The sequence below is a fragment of the Chanos chanos genome, chromosome 1 (genome assembly GCF_902362185.1).
Source record: "Chanos chanos chromosome 1, fChaCha1.1, whole genome shotgun sequence".
NCBI classification, from domain to species: Eukaryota; Metazoa; Chordata; class Actinopteri; order Gonorynchiformes; family Chanidae; genus Chanos; species Chanos chanos.
The window spans coordinates 61316373-61332500 of NC_044495.1; the positions used below are offsets into that span (position 1 = coordinate 61316373).

General features: G+C 38.8%; 1 protein-coding gene across 1 annotated transcript; it reads right to left on the reverse strand.

Annotated features, from left to right (window-relative positions):
- Positions 1–4912: 4912 nt before the first annotated feature.
- On the reverse strand, positions 4913–11481 carry LOC115821306 (uncharacterized). The gene is made up of 2 exons (XM_030785099.1): positions 10218–11481; positions 4913–9628 (listed from the first exon to the last, which is right to left on the reverse strand). Exons 1-2 carry the CDS (start codon positions 10309–10311, stop codon positions 5820–5822), a joined length of 3903 nt encoding a protein of 1300 aa, XP_030640959.1. The 5' UTR covers positions 10312–11481; the 3' UTR covers positions 4913–5819.
- Between the last annotated feature and the right edge of the window lie 4647 nt (positions 11482–16128).

Sequence of the window (16128 nt, forward strand, 5' to 3'; positions counted from 1 at the left end):
TTACTGTAGGTGAACATTATAGGCCCTGGTTACAACAAAAGGAATTCAGGCCTCAATATCTATACATTTTGAAAAAGGTAATATAATGTAGATTTCAAATTACCCACATACTGAGGGTGCATAAGTTTTTGTTTCCCAGCCACACAATTTAAATGTTGTGAGCAGGTAATTTCTGTAGGCAAACTGTTTGTGGTTTGGTATATAATAGGCCCTGGTTGCCACAAAGGCAATTCAGGCCTCAATATTTTCACAGTTTCTGAAAGGCTGTGTAATGTAGATCATATCTTACCCCCATAATGAGGGTGAACAAATTTTTGTTGTTTTCCACCTACTTTAGAAATTTAAAAAAATAATGACTCATTATTTCAATGGGTTATTAATGACACATGATTTGGATATTTTCATTTCTGGGAAAAATCTGGGATTACATGTGGAGTGAGGTGTGTGTGTGTGCTGAAACACACATGCAAGTGAGGGTATGGGATAGGAGTTGTGCCCCTCTGATGCGTGGGCATCTGCCTGAAATCAGTTTTATATATTTATTTTAGTCTGACCCATTCATTTCTAATGACCAGTCATTCTGGAACGGGAGCACCACGGGTGTCCAATAGTTAAATAAAACATCCAAAATTCAATGAAATTCATCAAAACTGGTTTTGCGTGCTCAGATGACCTCTGTGGACAAAATCATGGAACCTCATGCCAATCAGATTAAATGAACTACATTTTTCAGAGAGAAAACTTGTAAATTGGTCAGATTTGACCAGGACACCATTACGGAAGAGGCTTGTGACACATCTGTATGGAAATGGTTACAACAAGCAGTTTGTTTGGCCTTTTGATAGGCCGGCAGCCCAAATACTGATGAGTCTGGTGTTGCTTTTTTTTTTTTTTTCCACAAGGAAGTCTAACTTTGGTAGCGGACCTCTGGTCCTCTGTAGCAGATCCCAGGTCAGCCATTCTTCTTTTGGCTGCCTGGGATTTTCTGCTGGGCCTCAGCACCTACACCACACACAGAGCACACATCACATCACATCACAGAGCACACATCACATCACATCACAGAGCACACATCACATCACATCACAGAGCACACATCACAGAGCACACATCACATCACATCACAGAGCACACGCACAGAGCACACATCAGAGACAATCGACTCTTAACATAACAGTACTGCACAACTATTTCCTACACTTACTCATTTCATGTTCAACACTGCTAATATACAGACATATTTTGAAGATACTCATGAACATATTTAGTTCATAAAGATCCTCAAACAAAAATGAATTGCTTTCATTAGGTATACAATATTTTATTACTTTATTCTATTTACACCATGTATATTCAGTTTCTAAACATGTATAATATTTGTACACATACAGGGGGGAAAAATCTGCAGTAAGACTCCTGATCATTAAAAACCAATATTTCAAATGTCTTCTACATTAACATAATATTTCAAAATATCAAAATATCATATAATCATGACAGTTCTGCACAAACAAGCAAAGTATTCCTGCTCAGATAATCTCCAAGACACTGATCACATGTTCAAACAATTTTAATTTTAAGACATGTAACATGAGACGATATAACGGGTGTGACGGTGCAGTTGCGCGCCCGTCACTTAAATCGGTATAATGCGCACTGGACATTAAAAGAAACCTTACTTTACCAACAAACCAATATTGGATTGAACTGATTAAAATATGAGTTTGTTGAACAAAGCGGTGAATCTTACCGAACTGCAAAAAGATGTGTTTCATCGTGACAAACGGTGGGGCAATAGTTGACGTGGCTTTTTAAATAGTTTGTGTGCGCGCTTTGTTTGGACGCGTCCATGTTTCAGAATAATATTTTGCACTGTTTTGAATGGCGGCAAATACGATCATGTGTGTAAATGACAAATGAATTCTGTAATCAACGTATAGTGAATGATGTTTCTGACGATGCTCTGTGTTGCAGTTTTGTGCAAGAAATTTTGAAACGCATTGTAGAGAATGGTTCGGTCTAAGTCTACATAACGGTGACGAAGAGACCATGTGGGGAGGCTGCCCTGGCGCGAGAGTGTGCGGTGTATGAGTAAAATGAATGCCAAGATGAGTTCTTTGTCATTCTGAGATTCTTTTATTTTGTGACCAATCCTGTGTTGTTTGTTTTTTTATTTTGGTTTTGTTTTTCCTTTTGCTGTTCACCTGCCGGCAGATTCAATCGCCAGAATAAAAAGATATCATCACCTTTCTTTCAAAACTTACCTGTGCGAATGTTCCTTCCATCAGCCGGACACGCTACATTACAATGGGTAAAACAGGAAACACACTAACACCATCAGTGTAAAGTAGGTAATTCAGAGCATGGAGCTGGGATAAATACAACACAGAATACATGACCTATATGTTCTTGCTGTTATGAATACTCCACTGTATCCAATCCATTGCATGTTTTCCAAAAGTTATTTCACATATTTCAGACGTCACCAAACATATTTACTTTTGCCTTTACAACTTTCAGTCTTGCCTGCTTTCTTTCATACACACGGGTAAGCCACACCACATTCATTAATAACTTTTTTGCTTACCTTCACTAGAGCACTCACAAATTGAAAATCTGGAAAAGATAAACAAGTCTCCCAATACAAGGTTATGGGTATAGATGCTTTTCTAATGCTAATTTTTTTTTTTTTTTTTAAAAAAAGAAAATTTTCACAGGCCACAGACAATCTTTGCACCAAGTGAAAATTATTAGATGGATTTTGATTTTTGATCACATTCATCCTTTACAGCCAAATCAAAGGCAAACAACCCAAACAGAACGTGAGCTCATACCTCAGTTACACCAAATCTTTGGTCAGTTGACATAAAACTTGCTGTCAGTGCATACAGCCAGGCTTTTAACATGATCAGATCCAGTTGCCATGGTGACTCTGCCCTACTGGGCTGCTTGGCGCCCTCATTGCTGCTTGCAGCTGTAGTTGGGGGCCAAGCAACATAAGCTGCGTAGGCCCCCATTGTGTTTCTACCTTTTCTCCACTGTCTTTTTCTTTTTCTGTCTCTTTTCATTTTTGTTCTTCTGACTAGGGTGTCTATGGCAGCCTCTAGAACCGTATGGTAAAAAGTTGTGAAATTAGGCAAACTGGTTGGGTACAGTCCCCTGATTCTCCTCACCAAGTTTCATGTCTGCAGCTTGAGCGCTCTGGCGCCACCGATGGGTCAAAGTTGAAGTAGATTTATGCACGTAACTTTTGAACCGTATGTCCGATTTTTTGTCATTATCTGCCATATCTGATTTTTTGCCATATTGAATTTTATTAAAAAGTGATTTTTCACTACTCCTTGGACAAACGTTGTCCAATCCTCACCAAATTTGGCACGGATGATGTTCAGACCAAGCCTCACAAATGTTACCCAAAGGATTTTTGATTTTTGTAAGCATTTGTCCGTCACAGCCAATTGAAATCATGGCAAAGTTGCCAAAACGGATGTGAGCTCATATTTCGGCAACGCTCTCATGTATCAATGCCAAACTTGGTGCGCTGACTCAAGACTCTGTCCAAAGAGAAAAAATTGCCCCATTTAACCACTTGGGGGCACCATACTAAAAAAAGCAAACATGTTTTTGCTCATGATTCTTCATATTCTTGGTCTAAAATCATGGTTGTCCTTTGAAGTCATGCCATTTTTGATCCTGAGGTCTGGACATGTTGCCCTTTCCTGTTCTGTAATCGTATTGGATGGCACTCTGAGGAGGCACAAAAAAATTCTGCATCATTTGACCACTTGGGGGTGCTGTAATAAGCAAAATGTGTTTTGGCTAGTAACTGTTGATGTGTTTGCCTTAAATAACTGATTCACTTGTGTGGTGATACTGTAGGCGGTTCTAAGGCCGAGACATGTCATGTCAATCTAATAATTGTCAGTGCCACATTGGATTTTATCGAAATATTTAGGAATTTTTCGCGGGCCAAAGTTTGTCCAATCTTCCCCAACCTTGGCACAGATGATCTTCAGACCAAGCCACACATATGTTATCATAAGGATTTTTGATTTTAGAAACCGTTTGTCCGTCACCACCAAATAAATTCTGCAGCAGAGCTGCCAAACAGGAAGTGAGGGCATATCTCAGCAATGCTCTGATGTGTTGATATCAAACTTGGAATAGCGACTCAGGACTCCTTCCTGCGAATGTGCAAAAACTTTGGTGTCATTTTACTGCTGAGGGTGCTACAGTAAGCAAAAACAACTTGTTGCCTCGTAGGTGTTGATGTGTTTCTCTTAACAAATGTGCTTCTTGTGTCATGTGACATAAATCTTGCTATCAGTGATCACAGCTATGTTTTTAACATGATCAGATCAAGTTGCCACGCTGGACTGCTTGGCCCCCTCATCGCTGCTCTTCCTTTATATTTTCTCTTGTCATTATTCCCTAAACAATACAGTATAACAGCTATTCACATAGCATTAACATTGCATTAGGTATTATTACAAGTAATCTAGAGGTGATTTAGCTACGTGGGAGGATGTGTGCAGGTTATATACAGATCTCCAACAGATACTGAGGGCCAACTGTATTATAATATAATATAATATAATATAAAATAATGTAATATAATATAATATATGTTATTGAAAGTTTGTTATTGAACACTTGACAGTTATTGATGATTATTGATTATTATTACGGCTGACTGATTGTCTCATGTCTTTTTGATAATTACTCAGGAAGTGTCCACTCTTATGAGCTGATAGCACATATCACAACCTCAGTTCCAGTGCTGCTAACTACATGGTTAATTGTTAAGTTGACATAACATCAAAGAACAGCAATAAATATGCACAACAATGTAACACTGTCTGATATGTCATAATTGATCCATTAAAGGAACAAATCACACATGTAAAACTGATTAATTTTCAAACACATTTATTAATGTTTCTTAACTTTCCATAGTATTTCAAATTGAAATGTAGATGTTAAATTTTGATGGTACAATATTTGGGGAGACATTTGAAATAATTTCACAGAGCACACCATAAACATCATTAACCATCTATTATGCACCCAATGTACTGAACCATTAAGCAAAAAACAAACAAACAAAGAAACGAACAAAATGTTCTTGCTGATAACAGTATACATGTAATAGAGAAATTAATGAGGTTAACATGTTTTATGGATGTATATACACATGACATGTATGATTGGAATGATATTATTCAGACGTCATTAACAAACATACACAACTTTCAGATTTTGAAAAGGATGCTTCTGCTCAGCATTACAATATACCATTACAAGATGTTGTGTTTTCTGTCTGAAAAGATTATGGTCTTTATGAAACTCCTGATGTGTATCTTTTCTCTTGCCAAGCTTATGTGCATTCTTTTGAATTTAAACTGAAATCTTCTTCAATCTGTCAATTTTATGATTAATAAGGTGAAGGCCCATTGATACTGAGGCCCCCAGTCTTTTCTAAAACTTTCTGAGACTTTTCTAAACTTTGTTTTTTGTTTTGTTTTGTTTTGTTTTGTTTCGTTTTTATTCATTTAGTTCAATTATATCTGTTTGACTGAGTTATCTAAACCTACTTTGCCGTGGAGACCAAGGCTGACTTGACTGAAAACACATTAAACCTTCTGAAAACATTATTATGACTCTAGAAAGAAAACAGTATTTGATCATTTGAAATTGTTGAGTTGATCTCAGAAACACATGCAAATTCATCTCAGTTTCAGATTACAACAGTGCATTTTTCTGTCCAACATTACACACTTTCCATTCTTTCCATGAATTTAGCATCCAAATTCTTCACCCTAATCTTTACTTAGGTTTTTCTCTTTGCTGCCTTGCAAAGCCATGACCACTTTCTGCATTGCTTTGACTTTTTCATATATCTTTTTCATTCTCATCTGTTTCTCCTTTATCATGCGACGTTCATGTGGCAGCACGTTCTCCCCTCTTGCAATCTTTTCCAAGATTTCAGACTCATATTTCATTTTCTTGAGTCCAATAATGCGATCTTCAAAGCCAGGTTTTTGCTCACTCTCTTCTGTCTTGATAAGTATTTCAATGTATTCAGCTGTGGAGAGTGAGGTTGGCTTCAGGGCAATGTCATTGAGCCTTTTGAGGCAGTTAGATGAAAGTGTTATGAGATACTTCAGCCTGTCTTCTATCAAATGGAAGTCATCCTCAAGTTGCTGTAGCATTTGTTTGGTATTCATAAATTTTCCCTGGGCCTTCATAAAATTGTCCTTCAGTTCTTCTATGGTTTTTTTTTCAATCTTCGTTTCATAATTATATATAGCTTTCTCCATTGCATGTTCCATGTAACTACATTTACTTGGACAGACAATGCAGAATCCATCATCATCCATAACTGCACAATTGCGGATATTATCTTCCTCTGGGAGAAAACATCCAGAGTGACATGTAAAAAAGCACTTGTTGCAATTTGTGGCAGTGAAATTGACCGTGCTTCTTTTGGCAACAAGCACCTCTACTTCAGTTTCAAAATGTTGGTTCTGCTCCATGATTTCACCCTCCTGTTCCAGACACTTTTTGAAGGTTTTGATCTCGTTCAGTTTTGAGAGACCAGCTGTGATCTGAGGGGTTAACCTGGACATGGCATTCTCTAAACGATCTCTTTCCTCCAAGACTCTTTTAGTCATAGAGAGATCTTTAGTATTAACGTCTCCAAGAGCCTTAAAAAATGACTTCATTTGCTTGACAGTTGTTGTCCAGACAATCTTCTTTAATTTTTCCTCATCATCATCATCATCATCATCATCACTGTCGTCGTCCGATTCCCCATTATTGCTATGTGCATTTCTGTTTGATGCATACAGGACTGAGTTGTTGAACTTAAAATGCATAGGCACACCCTTTTTATTTGTCTTACAGGGCAGCTCTGCTGCCTGAATGGCTTCTAACGCTGGGATGTTTTTTCCATCTGCAAAAGTCACAAGTATCAGTATGTTCTCCGCAATGTCTTTGCCAAAAATGGAGAGTATGGAGTCAAAGATGTATTTCTGGTTTGCACTGAGCCGAACAAGAGCAGCCTGAACAACAAAGCAGACAGCATCAATGTGGTCTATTCCTAAAGGGTCGCAGATTAAGCTCTTCAGTTGCTCTATGATCTGTTTGTCGTATGACAGTCCTCGTGTATCTCCAAAGCCTGGGGTGTCTATAATGGTCAGGGAGTAAGGGATTTGAAAACCAGGCTGGTTGTAGAGCTCATATGATGTGACCACAGTGGTTTGGCTGTTTGCCTGTGATAGGTTTGTTATTTCATGAATCAGTTTGAAGCGATAGTTATCCTCCCACTTTATCCCCAGTATGTAATTGATCATCATATTAATAAGGGTTGTTTTTCCTGCCCCTGTTGATCCCATTATCAATATCACTTTATTGTTAATCTTTTCAACTTTTTTTCCAAATACGAACTGCTTAAATCTCACATTCTCTGCAAATTTCTCTCGCAGTTCAAGAACATGAATGGAGGGGTTGCCTTTCTCCAGCTGATAAGTCTGCTCTAGAAACTGTTCACTCCTTGCCTGCTTTTGCTCTTTCCCTTCAGGCCGAGATTCAGATGATCTGGAGGTGGATAGTATTGTTTCAGCACTGGGTAGACTCTTCCCTGCCTTGCCACAGTTGGCTGAGACCCTGATGGAATAGGTAGTGTCTGTCTTTAATCCCAGCAGAGTGCACTCCCTATACGTGGCCTGCACAGACTCCCATGGTTCACTTTTCCCCTCACCTTTTGCGCACTCCCTGAATTCTAAAACATACCCGATGACTTCAGCATCATCTCCAGCAGAAGTTGGAATGTCCCAGGTCACAGCAATGCTCTCAGATGTCACACTTTTCTTCATGGGAGCACCAGGAGGGCCACATGGACGGGTCTTAAAGAAATCAGTCTCTTGGCTCACAGGACTCACCCCGGGTCTGCAAACAGCCTTGCAGCAAAATCGATATTCTTTGTTTGGTTTCAGTGAGCTAACTTTAACTTCAGTAGAACTTCCTTTAGTAACAAAATTAGTCCACTCAGACTCTCCTTTTCCTTGATATAAAACAAGATATGAATTAATGTTGCTTATTCCAAAGGCTGGTGGATGCAGTTTTAAAAGGACACTTTCGTGCTGTACACTTAAAACTGTTGGAATTTCTGGTTTGGAGGGAAGCTGAAATTGAGAGCTCAGTAGTGTCCCATTCTCATACACATGGATTGATGCACCGGTAATGAGTTTGTTAGGAACTGATGCAATACAGAACTGAATGTTTTCCCGCTCTCTGTTGGATTCCTTGAAGTCTAGGAAAAGGCGAACGTCTTGCCTTGCTTGTGTGGTCACCTCTCCAGAGTGAAACCACTGCTGTTCTCTGTCTGCAACACTGAACTCAGTAGGCGGGTTGGAATCCTTGCTTTTGAATTCCTCCCTCAGGTAGTTCTCCAGCTTTGCAAGATATTTGTCATCCTCTGTTATAGATGAGAACACAAAGGACACTACAAATTCACTGGCTGGACTGAGCACCACTCTGTCCAGTTCACTGCTGCTAGAAACCACAGGTATGTCTTTCATGAGGTCTAGGTAGGATCTAAGGACATTTATTTCTCGTTCTCTGTCCTGAAGATATGAAATCATCATGTCATTCCGGAAAGGAGACTGTTTCTTACTTCTTAGAGCAATGATCAGCTCTGCTTCCTCTTTTCCTCCACCACGTATGGCAGGAAGAAGCTGGCACAGCTGCCTTTGGAACACCATTTTGTACTCTGAGCACAGTTCTTTGAATTTTCTTACCTTGGCCTTAATATCAGGGAACATAATGGCCATATCAGCTTTCATCAAATCTTGACACTGCATGTCTACATCATCCAGTTCATCAAAGATACGGCGACATTGACAAACCAGGGAGATGCTTATCTCCCTGACCAGCTGAGCAGCTAAGGAGTCCAGTTTCTTCAGGGGATACAGCCACACAGTTATGGGAACTGCATTCTCTCCTTTCTCCCCCAGTAAGCGTGGAAGCTGTCCATAGATGCTGATTGCATCTTGAAAAGAAACAGGGTTGCTTTCTAAGGCAAAATCTCCATGAAAAGTACAGCTAAACATTTCAGTTTGTTTCTGCTCAGCCTCACTCATTTTCAAGGATGCTTGTCCTTCAACTGAGATGAGTGGGATTTTTTTGATGGCAGCCTGTAGGTTACCTTGTATTTCTTGATGGTTTTCATTTTTTGAAATTTCCCTATCAAAGACAAAAAAGGCCTGAGCACCATACAGCAGGGCAGTCACTACGTGTGTTGCAGAGCCCTCCTGTAATACATTGCAGTGTTTAAGGTTGCCTGTTCCTAAATGGTCCATGGTTAGTTGCTCAAAGCGGGTAGTGGCATGGTATTGCAGGGTTACTCGAGACTGATGCTTTGATGTCTTCTTGTTGCTCAGAAACTCAGCTGACCCTTTTACACTGACTAACCCACAGAGAAAGCTAGCTTCAAGAGATGCTGTCACATTCAGGGCATCTGCCTTATCCTCACATGAATCTGATGCAATGATTTTGAAGTCAGTGTTTGGCTGTGGACAAATGTCAATGTTCTTCTGCAGCATCTCAGAGTCCCACAGTGTGATTCCTGTATTTAAAGATAGGATGTGACAAGAACTGTTTCAGTACAATTGCTTGTGACCATCACTTTTCATGAACTTCATCGTATCTTAACTGACTGTGTAAAAATAATGTTCATTTTAATGTGTAATTAGAAGTTATGAGAAGGGCAATGTGTGCTTTTCTCACCGAACTCAGAAATGTAGTAAAACTATGTAATGAGCTTTGCCTGGTTCAGACCTGTATTGTGGAATAATTTTTTATTAAATCTAATTAGTCTGCAGATGCATCCAGTTTCTCTGGTTTTCGTTACAGGAGAACATTGCTTTTTCATGTTTTGTGTTTCTAAAATGTATGTTTGCAAATTGGTAACTTATTTTACTAATCTTATTGTCTGTTCATCATAGTTGCTGTGTTCATGTTCCTGTTTGTCATTTGTATTTTAATGTACCTCCAGGGATTAATAATGTCAACTATCTATCTATCTATCTATCTATCTATCTATCTATCTATCTATTAACTTACTTCTGTAAATTCTGTGCTGAAAAGTCGTGCAATGCATTCCCTTCTACAAATTTCACTGTACACCTTAGTGAAGAAGGTGAGTTGTTCTGTACCTGGAATGAGAACATCTCTACGACAGTCATACAGCATTCCTAACTGGAATGGTCGACCAAGCCCAGCAAGTTCAATAGTCTCGGAGTCAGACATGGCTCTGCGCAGACCGCTCTTTAAAACAGAAGAGAAATATTGACCTTAACGATCAGTAATGATATGTAATGCAAATTAATATAATGTAACATAATAAAATGCTGTGCATCAGGTTCCTGACCTACCTGTTGCATGAGGCTCCCTGCAAGAAACCATTTAAACTAACAGAAGGCACAGCAAACTAGGTTGGGTTTAAAAGTCATACATGTACTATTGTACTCTACTGTATATATTTGTCTTCCACTACGGAACTGTTTTTCTTCTTCCCTTAAAAACACTTTTTATATCAACACACTAAAACACACACAAAAAAGACTGTGATAATTAAGCAGAAATTAAATAAACTACATTTATTTTTCAATAGAATTTGCTAGGAATGACAGACAATTTAAAATGGTTGAAAAGAAAATATGTTAAGACAGGGCCTGTGTCACACCAGATAGGCACAGTCCTCCATAAAATCATTATAATGAAGTGTTTAAGATAATACTGTCTGACAAGCTGTGTTTTATTTATTCATTATTTATTATTTATCTTCTTGTATTTTGATGACACAAATCCATTTTTTCTTTCTTGTGATTTATTATCAAGAAATTGTAAATCATGTTAAATACACCATGTTCATTAAAACTGCTGAATAGTGGTTAATTATTGTTATCATGTTTTTTGTTTGTTTGTTTGTTTGTTTGTTTGTTTGTTTTGTCACAGTCAGATTCTGAACTGAATTGCTACTCAGTGCAGCCAGGGTGAGTTCTATGAGAGACATAAAAAGGTGCAAAGAGAAGGAAATACAAACCCATCTTTCTTATGGTCTTTGTAATCACTAGGTCAGAGGAAATTAACTATCAAAAGAAACGAAAGAGATGATCTGAACTTCTCCTTTTTGATATTTTTCATCATCTTTCATGTTCTTATTGCAGAGACCCTTTCCAAAAATAAAAACATCCAAACTTTTGACCATGAATATTTCCCTAGGTGTACTTTCATTGAAAGCCTTACCCTAACCAGGTAATGAGGTTTGATAGAAACAGGGTTTACAAACCGTTTCTCCCCTGAGGACTTTATAATGTTTAAAATGAGCTATTCTTATATGTATAATTACACACTTGTGTATGGTTACATATTGTAGCAGTTCTACCTCTTTTAGTTATATGGGGTGCCAATGTTTTCCTCATTTCCTCATTTCCTCGTGTGTTCTGACTGAGGCTAAGCAGGGAAATGTCTAAATTGTTTTTGATTCAATTGCACCTTTTTCCAAAGCCTTTCATTGCTAGTGTTTGCAAAAACTTTATTAATGTGGTCACACATTGACACGTTTGGTTTTAATTTGTTAGTATACTTTATATTATAACATGTTTATTTTTTATTTCAGTTTTTAATTGTATTTATTTCATGTTTATTCATTTCATTTAACTTTTTCTTAATGTACTTTATTTTATATCATTTTTATTTTTTTTATTCCACTTAAACTATTTATGCAATGTTTATTTCATGTTTTAATTTAATTTGTTAATGCACTTTATTTTATAAAGGTGATCTGAAATTTAAAAACAACATGTTATATACATGCTTTTTCCCTGTCTGCATTGCTTGGGAAAGGTTCTAGAGGACAATCTATCTGCACTCCACCAACCACACAGTTACAAAAAAAGTGACAAAGTAAATTTTACTCAAAGTAAATTTCAAATAAGTTACTTTTTACTTCAGTTTGAGTAGATTTTTCTGCAAGTAATTTTACTTTAATTAAAGTACAATTTCACCATAGCAATAGTATTTTTATTTGACTAAAATAATTAAGTACTCTATACACATCTGGTTATTAATAGCTGCACTCTTGGCACAAGCATTATTTTTGTGCACATTATATGAAAGAAAGTAGGCTAGGCTGCACACTACTTTAGCATATATATACAAGAGTACGCACTCTAATTTCAAAATATCGCTAAAATGTTTGAAGTGTAACATTACTGCTGAAAGAGGCTCCAAATGGGTCTAGCTAAGTCATCCCACTCATGAAAAAATATACACATAGCTGACACAAAGTAGAACATTTCAGTCAGATATAAGGTGTGGGTTTGTGATGACATCAGCACTAACAATCCCTTTAGATACCAGTCCGTCAAAGAGACAGTTGTCACAACATTTCCATATGATTTAAAGCACTTGAACTACTGGTGCTGTCTCCTTCCCCTCTTCAATGTTTCTAAATATCTAATAAGTGCGATTTCTGACCATTTTAAAAATTCTTGGTGATTCTTAGGCAATCATTGTAAATGCTTCACTTACCTCATCTCCTCCAGCAGTGAAAGGGGCAGTAAAACATGCATTTATATACAGAACATGAATGGATGCACTGCAACATGCAGTACTTTGCTCTCTGTTCCGGGAATGTAGATCATGCGATTAAAGATAAACACTGTCATATCACGTCAAGATTAAAGATTAACACACACTTAAACTTAACACACTTAACACTTAATATAGAATGTGATGCCATGCAATGCTGGGTTAAATCTTTTCTAATGTGAAGATTGTGATAAAATTCACAGGGAGACTTCATGAATTGACAAGTAATGTTCAAAGATTGAAAAACCAGTAGAGGCCTAGTGAATATGAAACACAGCAGCTGTGCGTTCTAGTGTTTCCCAGTATCAGCCACAAATCTTCTGAGCATTTAAATTCTTCTTATTGTGGTAAGTGTGAAAACGGCAGCCACAGAATAAAAGACAGGACAGATGCTGTGTGAGCCAAAGATGGTAGATTTTATTGTCCCAAACGCAGGTTAACCAAATGCCAAAAACAGGGAGCAATGAGTCCAGTAACCAACACACAGCAACTTTTTTTCTCATAAAAGAAGAAAATAATAACAGCAATCAATGAAAAATACAGTTACCCAATTATTAAACCCAATGTTCACCAAAAATTTATGTCAACAGGTGCTTTGACTGCTCATCTGGGGCCAAAACAACCAAAGAATGGACTGCCCTGAGAGTTTTTAAGCCCTAGGGAGAAACCACTATTAAGTGACCAAAAATTCATTTGTTAATACATTTGCTACAATAATTTACACAATAAATTAAAATGAAAAGTTCATTCAAAAAATATACAGTTATACATACGGACATACCCTGGTTCTCACTCTCTCCCTCTACTGACCATTTTATGTTGGGTTTGTGTTGCACGTCCTTATTTCTTAGTTAATCATTAGTTCCACCTTTTTTTAATCAGGGGATGTCACCCCGCTCTGGTTGTTGTAATCCCGTGGGCATGTAAAGCCCTTTGAGACTGTAAACAGTGATACTGGGCTTTCAATAAACTTGAACTTGAACCTGAACTTTAGCCTGCCTCACTAACCCCATCTCCTCATCTCCAGCAGTGAAAGGGGCAGTAAAACATGCATTTATATACAGAACACGAATGGAGGCACTGCAACATGCAGTACTTTGCTCTTTGCTCCGGGAATGTAGATCATGCGATTAAAGATAAACACTGTCATATCACGTCAAGATTAAAGATTAACACTGTCATATCATTCTTACAAAGACATTGACCTTTTAGTCACACGGTTCAGTGCAATTTCAGCATTTACTCACTCTTAAACTTAACACACAATATCTATAGAATGTGATGCGATTATTATCACATGTGAAGATTGTAATAAATTTCACAGGTGACTTCATGAAATGATAAGCAATGTGATTAGTAATGTTCAAAGGTTTAAAATCCTGGTAAATATGAAGCACAGCAGCTCTGAGTTCTAGCAGCCAACACCGAGCTCCTTCTGGGTGTCTGAGCTCCTCACCTTATATGAAAAATACAGTTACCCAGTTATTAAACCTAATGTTAAACAAAAATTTATGTCAACAGGTGCTTTGACTGCTCATCTGGGGCCAAAACAACCAAAGATTGGACTGCCCTGAGAGCTTTTAAGCCCAAGGGAGAAACCACTATTAAGTGACCAAAAATTCATTTGTGACAAAGCACACTTCACACCTGAACGTCCGGAACAAGATCCGAACTAAGGTTCATGTTTTGTGTCATTGTATACATATGATCCGGTTAGTTTTGGTTTCACACCGTGCAAGCGCACCAAAAGAACTTGGTATGATAAACCTACGTAGGCTGCGTCTCACTATACTTGACTTTGATTGGTTTGTGGACAGGCATGCGTCTGACGTCGGCTTGTTGTCAGTTTGGCAGGTAGCATTTTCTGCTTGAATGGAGAAAAATGAATGAACAGATTCATGTCGTTGCCACTATACTATTATTATTATCGCATTACTACCAGCAGCACCAACTTCAAGTGCAGTACTCAAGTTTAGCTTGAATTTGCCAAATGAAAGTTCCCATCGTGCAAAATGATATCGCCGCTGATATAGTACATTTTGGCATTTGTAGGTGTTTTTCCAAGTTGACTTTTGATTTCTTTGTTGGACCAAATTACAGTTAAATACTTCGTCTCCTCCTCTCTCCGTGTGCTACTGCGGCTCATTTTTACTTCTCTTCTGGTTCTTTTTCTTCCTCTATGGTGTATTGGGTGACGAAAGCCTGCCTAAGCTTTGTCTAATTGGTCTGAACCATCCAAAAAAGTGTTTTCACACTGCAAACGAACTGAACCATGGTTCAGTTTGATCTGGACCAAGACCATCTCTTTTGGTCAGACCAAACTTTGGACCGTGATCCGAGTCACCTTTCACACCTGCTGTTTTGGTTCGGACTACACTGAAGAGTCTGAAGTCCGGACCAAACAAGGTAGGTGTCAAAGCACCATTAGTTAATCGTTAGTTCCACCTGTCTTTAGCCAGTCCTGTTTCCTGTTCTCAGCACACTGGTGCCAGATCCGGCAACCGAAGAGGCTCTGCCTGCCTCTGGGTCTCCAGTCCCTTGTCCTGTTAATGCAGAGGCCGTGCCCACCTCTGGGTCTCCAGCCAGTGTACACTTCACCCTGCTTCTTACATATTATCGCCTTACGTACCTTGCAATCTAGACATAAGATTGGCTGGTAGTACGTGACACCATAACCGGAAGTCAAACATTGATCCTAAAATAATTTGGACTGGACTTGCTATGAGCTCCCTTGCGTACACTTGCGAGAACGTGTTTCTGCTTATTCTCATCCAGAGTTTATATGGACATGCTAAAGAAAACCAGGTGACCCACTCCAACAAGGTTAATTGACTCGATAGAAAACCAATCGCGAATTATTTTGCGCGGGCACCCCATGCCACCCCCAGCAAGATGCTGCCCTGTGTGGCTGCCCATGTCGCCCATGCCTAAATCCGCCCTTGTGCAAAGAGCAGATTGAACACGTCTGCAAACACATCAGCCAGCTCTGATGAGCAAACCGTGAGTGCGTGCCCGGGGATGTTGTCTGTGCCACCCTGTTGACACAGTGAGCGATGTGTTCTGTGTGCTCTCCGTGGCCATAACCCCTTTCATTTGGTCGGTGTCGAGGGCCTCAAAGTGAGTGTAGAACTCATTCAGCTCATCTGGCAGTATGGCGTGGCTTGTTATGACACCCCTGCTCCTCTGCTGGTAATCTGTGATATGCTGCAGGCTTTGCCTCATGCACCGGGAGTCCACGGCAGTGTAGTATCCCTCCAGCTTCAGTCTGTATTGTCTCTTGGCCTCTTTGATAGACCTACGCAGGTCATATCTGGCCCTTTTGTAGTCATCAGCGTTGCCTGAGACAAATGCAATGGAGCGAGTACATAGCATGGATTGGACTTTGCAGTTTATCCAAAGTTTTTCATTGGGATATTTCCTGCAGTGTTTTGTGGGAATAATGATCTCGAGCAGGTGCTAATGTAGCCAGTT

Bases quoted from the DNA above. Each gene is read 5' to 3' on its own strand.
- LOC115821306 (XM_030785099.1), bottom strand. From the start codon at position 10,311: ATGTCTGACTCCGAGACTATTGAACTTGCTGGGCTTGGTCGACCATTC. The intron at 9,629-10,217 runs GTACAGAACAAC...CTTTAAATACAG, and splicing joins TAGAGATGTTCTCATTCCAG to GAATCACACTGTGGGACTCT.